Source organism: Hermetia illucens, chromosome 4 (assembly GCF_905115235.1).
Source record: "Hermetia illucens chromosome 4, iHerIll2.2.curated.20191125, whole genome shotgun sequence".
NCBI classification, from domain to species: domain Eukaryota; kingdom Metazoa; phylum Arthropoda; class Insecta; order Diptera; family Stratiomyidae; genus Hermetia; species Hermetia illucens.
The window spans coordinates 149662528-149678536 of NC_051852.1; the positions used below are offsets into that span (position 1 = coordinate 149662528).

Consider the following 16009-nt stretch of genomic DNA (forward strand, 5'->3'; position numbering starts at 1 on the left):
GGGTTGATACGCTGGATGGGGATTTAAAAGCCTCGCGACTGCATCCAGGTCAGGCATTTGATAGACTCAAATGATAAAACCGATCACGAAGAGCCGACCAAGCTTGTGAAAGGAACAGAGGCTGAAGAAAAAAAAGAAAAAGAAGTAGAATACATTTGGAGAAGGTAGGGTAGGGTAGGTATCAGTGGCCGCTCCGAGGAGCCCAATTAGCGCTTTGGTGCGCCGTTTTGATGCCACAAACTCCTAAGACCGTGACTGTTGTTATAGGAACAGGGAAGCGGAGTCCAGCTGGCTCGGATCTTCAGAGCCAGCCCGTAGCATTCACGAAGGAAAGCAGCTCTCCGACCCTGTAACTAGAAATCTCACTGAGGTCCCCAAAGAATGGTTTACCCAGTGTCCGCAGCCTGACTCGAGCCAGAGCCGGGGACATTTGGAGAAAGAAGTCCAAATCATTATAACAGTTATGATAGCTCAAGAATATATGGATGCGAACTGATGTGCTTCCAATAAATTACGATTAAAATATAATTTACAAAAACTAAAAAATCCACAACCATTTCCTGTATCTTTACTAGGAAAAAGTTTTATTTGCAGGATCTGTCCATTGAATTATGAACGCTAAAAAATAGGCAAAGTTCCCACTTTGAGCAGCAATAAAATCCGAAATTGTTACGATGAGAGTTCAGCGGATCATCATCTTGGCACCCTAACAGGTTTACCAATCATGAACACCCACTGCGCAAGATAATATATGGAGCCGGACGACACGTGCTGTAGCTAACCCGAATGCTAGAAGTTCGGTGAGATGTGGGCCGGCGTTCTTAGTTCTCTCATATTACCTCCCTGTCAGGACACAGAGATTTTATCACGTGCTTGGACTCAGGAGTCAACAAAACTAAACCCACCCGGGGTAAACTACTTTATGAGAGACGTGAAATCTCGTGACGGAGTGATACCAAAGAAGATTTCATTCCCAAAGGAGCAAAAGTGCCAAACGGCCTAATAAGGGAGGAGACTAACTCATAAAAAATAACATAACGCGCTAGGAATAGACGGAGAAGAATCAGTTCTGAGTCGATTCGGACATCTACGCGACGACTGGGCCCATCTTCCCTTCTGTTTCATGTGGGGCCAGATGATATGAGGGCTAGAGCCAAAACATTTTAGATACAATTCATAATTACTTTAATCATACATATTTTCCCGGGAGAAATTAAAATCAGTATAATAAGTTCCCTTCAGTTCAGCAAACAATATTCAATGCTATCTACTTTTTTTTTTGTTCCATTTATCTGCAGTTTACAAAAATATATGAATCTAATAAAGGTTTTTAAACACTCCCTCGCCATTGTAGTAATACTATTCTTTGTGTATCTTAATCCAACATCTATTTAGTGCTAGTGTTTTATTAGTGCATATATTGGGCGATTATGATGGTTCCATTGATCCTATTTCACTTTTGAAAAACTAAACAACTATGCATTAGGTAGGTTCTTATTACTAGTAACATTTCGTAGAGCTAAGAATTAATAAATGAATTTTGCTTAGAGCTAAGAACTAATTAATGATTTTCCAATTGCGTTTAGGAAGTCGGCGTAAAGAGAACAAACACAAAATCCAAAACAGCAAATGTTATATCAGTAAATTAATATTTAATTGGATTATTCTAATTTAGGAAATGATACTTGATTTTAAAGGACGCCTTGATTTTGAAATTACTTACTTTTTTTTTATCAATTATATAGCACCGATTTTTTCACAATTAACTTTCGGTGCTTAATCCAGGTTTATTATTAATTTTTTCCTCATTTCGTGACGAGAAGGTTAGAGCAAAAAAGGTATACTTTTTACAAGAAAAGTCACAGCACATGACGAATTCCGAAGTCAAAGAATTTAATAAAATTAGTGCACAGAGTAGATAAGAAGTCACCACTTTGATATTTATTTATTTTGTTATAATTATTAATTCCTATTATAAACTTGGTCCCAGTATTACTGTTATTTTAACTTGTTAGCACTAATGAAGGGAACAAGTGGTTCCCGAAATATCGGTATTTGCAAGAATAGATATCCACACCAACGAAAAAGAAACAACAAGTTTTTATTATTTCAATTAATTAATCGTTGGAAACACTGCATAATTTCACTCAGATACTGCTATTTTCCGAATTGTCACAATCTGGACAAATGCAGGATTTTACCTAATACTCGTACTAAGTGCCAAGCATTTAGACTCGGACGATCCTACCCACCTAAAAACTAAAGAGGCGCTGGTGCTGGTGGCCGGTGGTAGGTCAATGGGGGAATCCGTCCAGAACTCCCCGCAACATCGGGCACGTATGCAGAATGGTGTACTTCTGTATGGTTTGAAACAGCCTGCGTGAGAGTCTCAGGACATCAAGGGAAGCCGTGAAGGATTTCAGTACAATACTTGTAGCTGACAATTTTATGGGAGCTACGACCACCCACCGGTGACGCCAAATTTCTTTGATTTCCGGAGCCAGTGGCTCATAGTTCACCTTATTCCCCACGTATTTCGGTTCGATGTTGCTATTATGGGGATAATGGGGCTTGTTGTGTGGTCCCAATACATACTGTAATCAGAACTATCAAGTAATGTTTGCGGCTTATATCGGTAAAATCGACATGCTCCCGTGATCAGCCCATGGTTGTGCGCAAGGTTTTGATGGATAACCTTACATACAGCATTATGCCTGGTGATGTATTGCACCGGTGCCATAACAGTGCAGCTAGTAATGAGATGATCCAACGTCTCTAACGACGAACCACACATTCTGCACTGGTCGTACTCCACCCGTTCTTTCATTATGAGCTTTTTATAAGCTTGGGTGGCAACCACGACGAATGACGCACATGAATCCTTCTGTCTCAGCAAAGAGCTCCCCAGCACACAGTCATCTATTCGACAAATGCAAATTGACAAATGGTTGCCAAAGACAATTCACTTGTTTACCGTGCATTGTCTTCGATTTTCCTTCATCTATCCGCACTTGGTCCAACTCAGAGGATTGAAAGATCGATCCTTCAAGTTAAGTGGAGTCAGTCTACAGTCTGCCTTACAGACAGCCACATGCAAGAGACTCGCCTGCACTTTGCTGTAAAAATTAGCGCGCAAGTAGTCGACTTGGCGATGATGTTGTGCCGCTACGTCAACCATGCCCCTACCTCCGATGTCACGAGACAGGTTCATCCGTTCCACGGCAGAGTTTGGATGATGCATTCGGAATTTGGACATAGTAGTCCGTATCCGCCGCTGGACGTTCTCCAGGTCGGTTTTCGTCCACGGCAATATTCCGAATGCATAAGCCAGTGAAGGGATAAGGAATATATTCAATGCGCTTATTTTATTCTGCCCCAAAAGATGCGATTTCAGTACCAGCTTTACACGTCGCAGGAATTCGGACAGCAGAGCATCCTTCAGATTACCAACTCGAGAAAGTTTGTTTTGGTCATAGCTTGGATTTGGAGATCACCAATGCTATGTCCAGCATGCGGCTCGTGTTGACCTTTGCGGATGGCTTGGATTCGACACTTGTCTAATCCCAATTCCATCCGAATATCACGGCTGAACATGTCTACTATTCACAATAGACATAGAGCTTGTACATCAAGTGTGTCAGTTCGCACTTAGCACGTAGGCCATGCAAACCCATGCACTCTAGCATCATTCAATAGCCATGAAAGGATGTTCAGTGACGTGCGCATTGAACTTCCACTAATAATGAACGCTATGAATTTGTAGAGGGTTGATAAGCAAGTAATCGGTCTCAAGCCTGCGGGGTGCTGCACTGTCTCCTTTCTTTTTGACAAGGTAGGTAATTCGCGCAGTGAGGAAGGGAGGAAATTCCTCCACCCATCCTGACCTGATTTATGCTGTGTGCCAAGCGACTATACTGGTAAACTTTTTGTACCACAAGTTCTGCGCCCAATCCAGACCTGGGCCCCTCCAGTTTTCGGGCTGCTTATGGCTCGTCGAAGTTCTTCTTCGGTAACATCTGCAAAGTTCATGCCAGACGTAGTCGCATGGCGGGTGCCTTCGGCGGCGATCCGATCAGCATACTCAGCATGCTGGGCGGGTAACCCCTAAAGTCCACCCCAATATTGTTCCACTTCCGTCACCGAAAACTGTATGTCTGGACGCTCTGTTGGGATTCGTTGAGTGATCTGAAAAAATTCCGCTGGTTTCTCGTGTAAGTTGCATTGTGGACACGTCTGGAATGACTTTCGCCATACGGTCGTTACGGATTGAATACGACAGAAAGTTTCTGCTTTAGTATGTACGGGTGTGTCACTGGAGATAGTATAGTTCCTTTGAACTCTCTGCACTTTTTTCTTCTAAATGCTATTTTTTGTTCTTGAAGAAAGACTTTCTAAAACCCCGGCCAACACAATTAGATTCAAAACAACAAATTTATCGATGAAAAATCCAAACTAAAAACCAATAGATAAATGTTAATAGCCTGTGAGCTTTTCAGAATACCGAACAAGTTTGAAAATCAACGAGGTTTTTGCGTAATTCAGGGTTAGGTGGCATTGTGCACTAGAAATGTTGCTACTTTAAGGTGTGCTAGGACAGTGTGGAATCAATGACGAGGCGGTGGAAGTTACAGAAATCCACAAATCTCTCATAATTATGATTACAGTTGCCAAGACCGTGCCTCCCTATCACATGTCCGAGCAAGATGCTGTCAGAGCCCACCTGGCATTCAAATCACCCATCACGACCACAATGTCACCTTTGGGAAACCTCTCCTAAACTACGTCTAATTGCTCGTAGAAAGTATCGTTATCCACTATAGCGTTGGTACATAACACTGTACCATTGCGATACTCCTTAATTTGGGCGGGAATCATGCAGTCAAAATCCTGTCTGAAATCAGCTGCAAGGCTAAGAAAGCACGCCTTGCGATAGCTATCGGAATGAACCCGACACCGAATTCACGTCTGCTACTTTGCACTGATGAAGGGGGTAAGTTGCTCCCGAAATATATAATACACTATAAAATAAAATTTTAGTTTCGAGTAAGCTACTGGTCTATCAATTTTAAACTTAACCACAAATAGAAGACAATATCTAACCTCTCAAAACCTTATTAAAACCGGTTTATTATCTGTTAGCCTGTCCATCCGTCTGTCTCTCACACCTTATATCTCAGAAATGGTTGCTCCTATTGATATAAAATTTGGAATGGAATTTTGTAGAAAGGTGGAACCTGTGGATCCTATTGCATGCAGAGAGTAACATAGTTCTATGTTGAGTTTGGGGGTGTAAAATTTTTTCACCGAGTATAATCGTGTGGGGTATCAAATGAATGGATTATTACTTTACGAAGCCGATATTAGTTTTGCATTGGTTGCAAAGGGGAGGAGTGCAGGATCCCGAGAAGGGTCAGTTATTTCAATGACCCGTTCTCAAGAACTACCGAACCCAACTATCTGAAAAAAAATATGGTGGTCCATGTGCGTGGTATCTAGCCCGCAAAATATTCTCCTAACCGATTCCAGTGTAAACAAAGTTAATACCATATTTATTATAAATATTTTTTTTTAGAAATTGACTGGCAACCCCCCTCAAGTCTATCCTAGAATCATTAATTTTTATAAAATTATAGACTATACTATAGTGCATAATACTGGCAACTTCAGTGGAAGTCGCACTGTTACTAACAAAGTTATAATAGACTAAGAGTTGTTAAGACTTTTGTGCAAATTCAGTGCATTCTAAGACTTTGAAAGTCAATATCATACTAAATTGAACAAACTAAATGCATAAACGTTACGAGTTAGGTACAAATGGGACGAATGCCCACTTAAATATGTTTATGTAAGCAACACACAAAACCTTTCATACCTGAAGCGTTCAGCTTCCGGTCTCCCGACTTGTTAAATGTGTAAGGACTTGAAAACTGCGAATACCACTTCCACTTTTTCTCAAATATTTCCTAAGATACTTATTGTGCATTTAGCTACTTCCATCATCGCCCAATGTGGATATTGATTGAAATTTCCTAGTCTCCAATAAAAAGCGCACAATCATGAAATCACTAAAGTTTGCCAGACAGGCGATAAATTGTTGCTCTTACTATAACCTTCACTTCCGTGATTTCCTGTTGGGACAATGATTGTCTGGCAGGAGGGGAATTGGTCCTCATTATTTTGGAAAGGAAATACAGCCAAGTTTCCACGGAAAGGAGTGATTAGGGGTGATAGCAATTATTGGCTATGAAGATGAAACATGATGACTTGATTAAGGATGTGGTGGGCTTTTAATGACCAAAATATTGCGGGGGTGTAAGTTTGAGAGTTGGAATTGTGGTGTTTTGTTTAGTGTTTTTTGAGAAATATGTGGCGCCGCTTTCAGCTGGATTTGGGTTGATAGTATGGTACACCCGCTTCCGCCCAAAGATTGCCTTACTTCATCACCTGAAGCATATTTTTGTGAGTTGATCGCAAGCCAACTCTATATAAAATTTTATGCGATGCAACAAAATCCGGAGCTAACCGGTGGTACTTGGGGAATAGAAAGCATGCAACAATTGTCCACGTCAATGCGCATGATCCTTTTGTACGCTACACCCCGAGGATACACTTTGAGAGTGAAGACCGAATGCAGGCACTATAGAGGGTAGTTTTCTTTCCCCGTCTTCCTGAGATAATACGTTATGTCATCTGAATGCTACGTGCGAAGAGCAGGATTGGGGTGGCTGGGCTCTATAATACGCGCATATTAGGCGGCATTCAGAGGGATATTTATATGTGCACCTTCGCTGAGCTAATACTAAGTCCGGAGCGAAGTTTCCTCCACTCTCTCTTGCTGTAGCACTTATTCCCAATTCAGTTATCGATCCGTGTGTTTTGAATAAACTTTTAGGTGAAGCGGTTTACAGTGATATACTCGCAACTCTCTACGCCGCGATTTCTCTGTTTATTTTTCACCCTACTCGCGACTCGGAAATGTAAAATCTAATGTCTCAACTTTCTGCTGCGTTCAGTGTACGTTCTCTCGATTCAGTTGATTCCGCTCCCGAGTTCCACTAGATTTTTGCCGCATTTTCCGGATTAATTGACTGCTCGTTTTCAGAATTGCTAGCGGAATTTGATAGATGCTATTGAAAAGGTGTGTTTCCGTTTCATTTGGCGTGAAAGTGCATGGACACGTTTGCATAGTTGTGGCAATTGAAAAGGCAAGTGATTTGGATTCGCTTCTTATGCGTCCTTCCGTGATTGGGTGAGGAGGCGGTTCGAATGGCTTTTGGAAAAATTGAGGCGTATTCAACTTTTCGAAAAGATGAATGCGTGAAAAGGCTGAATGATTTTCCGGAAGTTGAGTGTTAAAGTGTTTGATGTGACGAGATGAAAATCGATGATAGTGGGACCATATAGAAGTCCATTAATTTGGTGGATTGAGGATATCCGCATTATAAACCTAATCCGTAAGATGTGGACATCATTAATATGCACCCTCCAGATTGATTTTCCCAATCAATGAACCATTATTTATTCAAAGATTTCCCAATCTCATTATTATTGCTAGAGCGATGGGTATGTGGCTAGTGGATTTGTACAATCGAGAATAAGCTTCATGGCACATAGAAATAAGGCGAATACTTAGGTCATAAATTAACGGATTTGGAGATTTGTTATATAATAAACCTTCATATCTTGTATTTTATGCTTGCGGCGAACTACTTATATTTTTAACATTCACTGGTTGAATTTTCTTTTGTACATTTGCGTAATTATAGCTGCAGTAACGCCCATGTTTCTAATTATTACAAATAGGTTAGTTGCCGAGTGGATCCGAGTGCTGCTTTTCATATGTAGCTAAATTTAGCACGGACCGTCCTATTTGTTTACCACTTTGATTTTGCATAGAGAACGTGCTATTTTCCTGGAATGAAAGGATTTGATTCCTTTATCATGCAAATGAGCATAAATAACTTTAATATAGATACACATAAAAGTGTAGCAAGGTTTGTATCACCACAATCTTAGCGCTGAAAACTAAACATTCGTAATAATCCCAAATAACTTAAAAAAATACTTTAAAAATTCTAAATAGGTCATAGTATGTCGACCACAACTATGTGCCTTCGATACCGTTTTCCAGAAATTCCCAAGTAACCTACAATCTTCTTCTTCTGTCGTGCGCCATATGTTTCAAGAGCAACCCATCTTGGCTATCCTGGGGTCGACAATTCCATTGCAGCATATTGCTCTTTTTGATGAGCATACCGAAGGAGTTTTTCATTCCATAGCGTCCCACGCCAAAGTACTTCCATCGCATGCCGAAGATAGATATTGGAGCTTTCGACTACGGTGGTCATTCTTCATGTAGCAACACAGACAGAAACGTTGGCAGAGTTCAACCTCAGCTTGTTGCCGGTGTTGAAATATCTGCATTCCCAGATTTTCTATAATACACCGAAAGCGGATCTAGTACTGTTGTTACGTAAAGTAACATCGAATCCCGTGACACCATCAGCAGCAGTGATTATTTCCCTGATTTGGTTTGACCTCATGTACTCATTCACAGCTGAGTTGGTATCCGACATCCAGATACGACGCAAATCCTGTCAAATTTTAGATCGATGCACCACATTTTGTGCATCATATATCGTTCTGATAATAGTTATTATTTTGTTCGAAATGCCACTCCCGCGTAGAGCAAAGAATATTAAATTCCTGATCACACTGTCGTAAGCCTTCTCGAAATCGATGAAGAGCAGATAAAGCGGAGATCTGAACTCTGAACACTGCTACCAAAATAATCCGAAGCATGTTGATGTGGGCAGTGTAGTGGGTTCAGTAGAGGAAGCCTGTCGGCTAATTGTCGATGAAGGCTTTGAAGTGTTCGTTGCTGCGATTCAGTATTATTTTAGCTATTATCTTTGCAACGACAGGAAGCAAGACAATACCCTTCCAATCATCGCATACAAGACGGATTTCATCTCCTTATTCCATATTAAACAAGATCTGGTGATCCGCGAATTTTCGAATGATTGAAAGTAATAGCTTTACTGAAACTGCAGTGAGTGCATTAATGCCCGAAATGATTCCACTTCTGATTCCAATAATCCAAATCTAAACATTACGGTTATTGTACCTTTCTTCCTCGAAAGGTGGAACTTTGCATGACTCGAAAAAAACCCCTTTCCGGATATGTCCTTGTGTGAAGCTTTGAAGTTGTGATCCCGAACAGTGAACAAATCCAAAAAGTGAAATAACGTGAAAGTGGTTTAACAACTGGGATATTGCAGTTCCGGAGCAGGATGTAAACAGCGGCGATGAAATACCACCGCTCTGATAACTTAAAGGCGAAGCGAGAGCGTCTTCCAAGAACCAAGATAATCTCAGGATTCTCTGTTTTCGTCAACGACTTACCTGACTAGTATGACGACATGGCAAACGCGGCAAAATACCAGGCTTAACCAGTCCCACGTATAATTTTATACACCGGTGAAATGTTCAACATGAACAACGTTCTAGATAACAGTCAGAAGCCTTTCCTCGTTCTTGACATTCAACAATAAGACTTCCTACAAGAAATCAATTTAAAACACAGAAGACCAGCATTCTGCTGCGAATCCACCATACTGCGGAAAACATCTACACGGAGCTTACTGATTGCCAACTAGGTGACTCGCAGTGCTTATTATTCCAGCTGAAAATCAAAAACCTTGTATGTACAAAAATCGTGGATAAAATGTCGCTGGCTAACTATCGTAGATCGCGTAAAACCCGCTAAGGATTATCAAGCGACAGGGCACGTAGAATGCACTGAATGTAGTAAATGTTGTCGTCAATAATGAATAATGCCATCGGTGGCGTCATGGCAGTAAACTCCAAGCAGCGACGCTTTCGACACCGCCATAATTAAACTAGCCCCTAAGGCTTACTTTAGGCGATCAGTATTTCATCAGTCTAGCGTCAGTCAGGATGATAAAATTATGGCAAACTGATATACTAGGGTATTTTTATGACAATGATTGATCGACTGATGAAAATTTAAATTTTTAAATAAAATCTGTCAGTCTGGCTGGAGTCATGGTCAGTTGAGTGTAGTGCAGTTGTCATTGTGTTGTCAATCGAAAGATGACTTCTGAATGGTTCGGATCTTTAAATAAAAATGGGTTTTTTGTCGTCTTATTCATACTGAACACGTCAGTTCTTCAGTCATTTCATCAGTCCATTTTTGATGGATTGACTTATGGCAGACTGATGAAATGCTGTTAACTGTTAACTGCTTAAAAGGATGGTTAGCTTCCACACAACGCAAATGACTATACACAGAGGGTCAGCAATGGTGTTGGTTTCATGGGAACTTTAGCTCTGACGCATAGACTTGCCAATACGGAGTCCGTTCCGACTTCAAGGAAACTAATTCGACTTACTCCGGTACACCAATATCAATCCTTTGGTTAACACAGCTCTCAGCTACCTCGCTCATATGAGAGTCTTATCTCAACAAGGCCATCTTTTATAAGCAGTAAATGCGAAGCTCATAATTACCTATGGTCAACAACTATATTCGCTTAACATGGACCTGCGAGAAGACCGGTTTGCGACTTCAACGATTTCTTCGAAAAAGGTATAGTCCGACTCTCCTTCAGTCGGTAGGCAAGCCCGCAACTAAAATGTATAATAGGAGTGGCTCCTGACGCCTAATTGTGGTCTACCGTTGTCTTAATGTCAATTCTATTCACAATCGCTACCCAGTGCACAGCAATCGGTATAGCGATGTCCAAAAACATACGGCGGAAGCTGCTTTTCACAAAAGGATAATATGGTGTTTAATGGGCTACTCTGATCCACCTATACCAATACCTAGATGTAGTAAAAGTGTGCCATCGAACAACCGCAGGTATCCCACATGGACTATAATTTGTCAAAGAACGGTTTTCAAACGTTCCTGGTGAAGAACGGAGCAATTATGGAATTCCTTGAAACGTTAATTACAACAGAGCTTTATTGGTTCTACTACACGTGCTGTATATCACACGCCACTAAGCTACAAGCACCACTCCACGACTTACCAAAAAATTGCAGTGAATATTGGCGGTAAACCAAGCCTTTTAGCTCAAAAGACCCAAGAACCCACACTGATTTCCATCCTGGAAGGCAGATGATGGCCTCTGGATTGATCTTTTAGAGCTGCCTCACAAAAATTTGTTGAAACGCAAAGTGCTGCACCATATGCAATATTTTAGGACAGTTTAATAGCACTTTTTGTCAACAATGCGAGAAGAATCCTCGAACAAACCCTATTTATCATCACCACAAACCATAACCAACTGATCTTTATGCCAAACTAGCGACCAAACAATGTGCAGCTCGTCAATTTAGACAGCTCGAATTTATACTGCGTTTTAGCACCAAATTAGAGTATGCTTGTATGAGAGACAATATGGTGAGCGATGCTTTATTGGGTGCTAAGGCTAACAACCCGGACCTAAATGGCAACATGCAGCAATTCATCACATGACAAGTCCCCCGTTACGAACGGAATCAACAAATATCTTTATACAGCCGGGCCATGTAAACAAACAAGTAAGTAAGCTTCCGAGCTGTTCAGTTCATGCCGGCATCCACTCACCTCGCCTGGTTTCCCCACAAAGCCTACAAATCTTTTCCTTAATTTTCAAAGAAATAACGCAAGCCCTACTGCGTCGTACCCCGCACCGAACGGAGACCATCTTCATCAACGTCCACGGCCTTCATTAGTCCCTTCCCCGCACCGAACGCAGGACCCTCAACATTAGCATTAATGGCCAGTAAAGCTGTTCAAAAATAGGTCTTTTCGGCAATCGACAGCGCAGCTCATGCTAGTCCTGCTCCCTGTCGTCTTCCACCGTTAACCCACGAGGAGACAAACACATAGCCCGCACGTAGGTCGCGCCAACTTGACATGGCCGACATAAGCAGCATCTAACTCCAAAAGAGTCCTTTGGCTAGCTAAGACTCCAGTGGGATTGCACCTCATTAAGCGCGCTGCCAATTCTCATTCGATGCATTTGAGCCTATATTATCTGCTATTTAGTCGAACGTTATAAAGTTTAATTTCCTTCTTTTTTATTCAGTTGTTAATAAAAATTATTTCTGGAATCTTTGGAGATATGAGGAGATGGCCTTGAATGATCCTAGAAAAGTTTTTTTGCCTGAATGTCACTGTGCGGAGCCAAATATTCATATGTTGAGACCGCATGTACCCTGAGGTGACGGAGAGATCTCAATTAGAGCTTTGTAATACTTATTTTGCAGTAGACGTTTCTTGAGATATGGTTTAGAGCAAAATTGAAATGATTAATGAAAAAACTCTATTGGTTACAAAGCTACAGCTTATATAAGGAAACCATCAAATATTGAAACGGATAGTCTTAAATTAAGGGGGGAATCACATTAGGAGGTTTTCAGAATCGACTTTTTTTATTGCGTAGATCGTTAGCTTAGTCATCTCGGAATACACTGCGGAAATTTGAGAGCGAAATTCGTGGTCCTTTAGATTTTATGGCGGTAGAACCAGGCGATTGTCGGGTACAGGATCAGACTCCATCGCCAGGGAAGGTAGTCGCTTTATATCTTTATGAAATCTTGTAGTGTTATGTAAATATAATATTGTCTTTATAAATACTTGGCGTCAGGCTTGGGGTTGAGAGAGTGCTTTAGTATTTGTTGTAATGCATTTGTATTTGCAAGTAATGCATCGATCATTATGAAGTTTGTAGGAATGATTCTTTACAAAATTACCAACATTTGGAATGGTATTATATTTTTTTTTGAATAATTAGTGATAAAATGGTGAAAATTTAAATATTTTTTTGAATACCTGCAAATTTTTTGAGTTTGATTATTTTCAGCTGCATTGTGGTTCATATTTTTAGAAAATTAGTTTTTAATGTAAATAAAATTAAAAGCTTTTTGGTTTCAGATAAAAATTAGAGTCGCTACTCGTACCGTACTTGGAGAACTCTAGTTATAACCTCTAGTGGAATATTGTCGCGTAATTCTTTTATTTTTGGATTAAATTTTTGAAATAAGGTTATTCGGAATATGATTAATATAATGTCCAAATTTGATTTAATTCCGAATAATTCTTCCCATTAAAAAAATGGCAAAAATTATGTGAAAAAAGGATTTCTAATGTGGTATGCCACAATGCTACTTGATAAAAAAAATTTCAGTCCAAATTGCAATATATGTAGATGAGGACTATTCCAAAATGCTACCACATTTTTCCCGTCCATTCAAATGAATTCATTTTATACTCTGATCTTATATTTCAGGTTTAAAATACGAGTTGATGCAATTATAAATTGAAAGATTGGAACCCCTACAAAATGGCCACCCCACGTCCGACTGCTCCTGCAACCCCGGTATTAGCAGTATCTTGTCGAATGTTACGTTCCCCATCTCACGAAAGCGTGACAACTGATCTTTCACTGTTTTCGGTATCTTCAGTAGCTTCTGAGGCTGTTGGAAAACATAGAGTACTTGGCTTCAGAGAACAACGTGGACCTAGTCCAAACCCTGACACAAAACATTCACATTCCAGGTAGTTTTTTTCGTTTCAATGGTCTCAGTTACTGTCTTGTTACTCTTCACTTCTCTGAGTTAACTTTTGATTTTCTTTATATTGACAGACCAGCGGACATTCCAGAAGTGACCTGGTTTGAAGATGGAAACGAGTTAATAAGAAGTTGCGCTCTTCTATCTTCCGCCCTAGGTACGCAAAAGAGCTTCAGTACAAGTGATATAGCACAACTGCCCCTCCCTGAATCGCAATCAAATCAACTTCGCCAAACTGTTTCTGAACTAGCATTAAATTCTTTACAACGATGCGGTTATATGTTAGATCATCCACGACTTGATCATACATCTCGTTCTTGTTCAACTTGGGTAGCAGTCGGCGAATTGGCTACGACATCTCAACTACCTTCACCACATGGTGGTCCAGCAAACCCTCCAGCCTTAACAACAAGCACACCTCCTCCGCCCACTTTTACTGCTGCCGACCTAATTCGATCCGTTAATAAGAAAGTTCGCCAAAATTACATACGAAGACGACTTTTAACAACATATAGAGCGCTGGAGCGTCTGTCCCAAAGTGAATTCAATTTAGATCGATTAGAAGCAGCAGCAGTTGCAGCATCAATAACCAGTGGACCAGGACCAACTGAACTTATAGTTCCTACAAATCTACCCAGGTCGTCCGCGCAACCTCCTTCAGAAAAAGAGGATAAGGAAAATAAAGGCTCTGACAATTCCAGCCAGACGAAACCAACGGAAACTATTGAAACCAAGGGCCAGGCGAAGGATTCTGAAAAAAGGAGAAGCCATAAGCTTCCCAAAGCTGAAGTGTGTGAGAAGTTAAAAAGGAAGATCTCCCTAAATGTTAACAAGAATTTGACGCTACATGATATCGATCGCGAACGGGGCAAACCTCTGTCAAAATATGAGCGCAACATGATGATATTCAATTGGCTCCATTCTTTGGATGAAACTTCTACTGTGGAAGATATGCCTTAATTTTAGAAAAAGTATTCATTTTCTTGAATTATCAAATTATAAATTGTAGACTTTCGCATCATGTTCGCTGTTTAGTTTCATGGCGCCCAAAATCACAGAGAATTCTTATAGCCCAGTTGAGCGTCATAGCCAAAATTAGGTTAATTTGTCCTAAACGTATCCATGCACAAGGATTTTGGGCACTAGGAAACAAATGAGTGAATATATGTCGAAGCCTTAAAAGTTGACTTTATAAGTGGATCTATTAGAAGAGATTTAATATTTTGTCGTAAAAATTGTTAGTGAAAATTTTTCCGAATCAGGAAATTGTGTTGATTAAAAATAAGATGAATATATTTATATTTTAGGGACATGAGATGCCTCACAGAATCTGAGTTTACAGTTACAGTTTTGATGTTAATATTGATCAGTAAAACAATTTCATATTTTTTTTCAAAAGCGGATATACTGATTGAATTGAATTTTGTTTTAATCGGTAGAATGATTTGCATGGCCGTAATTAATTTAATGGCAGCGCATAAATTTAATCAGAGGATTTGACTGAATTAGCTTATGAAGTATATTTGTATCTTTCATGGAAACTTTCGAACAAGTCTTTATTGTATTCTAAGGATCTACTCAAACTAAACAACTTCGGAAATTCGATAAAATGTGCTACATGTTCTATCAACTCGTTGGAGACTTAGCATTAGGATTTCTTCATGTCCCCAACCTGGAAAGTCAAGCAAATCTTATAATACCTGATTTCCTACTTTTTCTGCCCGGAAAATAGCTCTCAATATTTTCACTACCTTCGCTCAAACTACTTCACTTGAAAATAACAGGGTCCATTCAGGCTTGAGAAAGCCCCTACCATCCACTTTGATTATTCTTTACGCATTTACCGCAGACTTTGTTTTTAAGTAAATAAATATCTTTTGAAATCAAAGAGAAGGAATATGAACTCAAATATTTAACATATTTTTCGATATTATTAGATAACAAAAATTTGAAGAGAATTAGCCCTAAAATTATTATTGAGATCATTATAATATTAGCATCAATTTTATTGCGAATCTATTTTAAAGGAATTTTTACTAAATGAGATTTTTGCTCTTGTTGAGAGTACGTTTGAAACTTAGGAATAGAAGAAAAATAAATATTCCTGTTTTCATCAACCATATCACGGCGATGAAACGAATTTTTCGATATGCTTTTTAAAAGGAAAACATATTTATGAACATAGCATAAATTTCAATAGAAAATACATTTGGAATAGATACGATAAGTCAAAAAACAGTTGCAATTTTACATATATGAAGTATTGTTGTCTATTCTCATATCATATCAACAGAATAATATATACTTAGAATTAATGAAGCTTCCAAATAAAAATCTTACTCAAACGATTTATGTATAATTTTAATTTTTAAGCGTTTGTAGAAAATGTCTTCTTCATCATTAGGAGGTGGAAAGATTCAAA

General features: G+C 39.6%; 1 protein-coding gene across 3 annotated transcripts; it reads left to right on the top strand.

Annotated features, from left to right (window-relative positions):
* Nucleotides 1-6816: 6816 nt before the first annotated feature.
* Nucleotides 6817-15932, top strand: LOC119656062. 3 transcript variants are annotated; one of them, XM_038062338.1, is made up of 3 exons: nucleotides 6817-7205; nucleotides 13305-13573; nucleotides 13662-15932. In XM_038062338.1, the coding sequence occupies exons 2-3, from the start codon at nucleotides 13359-13361 to the stop codon at nucleotides 14545-14547; spliced, it is 1101 nt and encodes a 366-aa protein (XP_037918266.1). In that variant the 5' UTR covers nucleotides 6817-7205; nucleotides 13305-13358; the 3' UTR covers nucleotides 14548-15932. The 3 variants fall into 3 exon arrangements, with proteins under 3 accessions (XP_037918266.1, XP_037918265.1, XP_037918267.1); XM_038062337.1 differs by having other exon boundaries at nucleotides 6818-7454; XM_038062339.1 differs by having other exon boundaries at nucleotides 6818-7138.
* The last annotated feature ends 77 nt before the right edge of the window (nucleotides 15933-16009 follow it).

Bases quoted from the DNA above. Each gene is read 5' to 3' on its own strand.
- LOC119656062 (XM_038062338.1), top strand. From the start codon at position 13,359: ATGGCCACCCCACGTCCGACTGCTCCTGCAACCCCGGTATTAGCAGTA. The intron at 13,574-13,661 runs GTAGTTTTTTTC...TTATATTGACAG, and splicing joins ACAAAACATTCACATTCCAG to ACCAGCGGACATTCCAGAAG.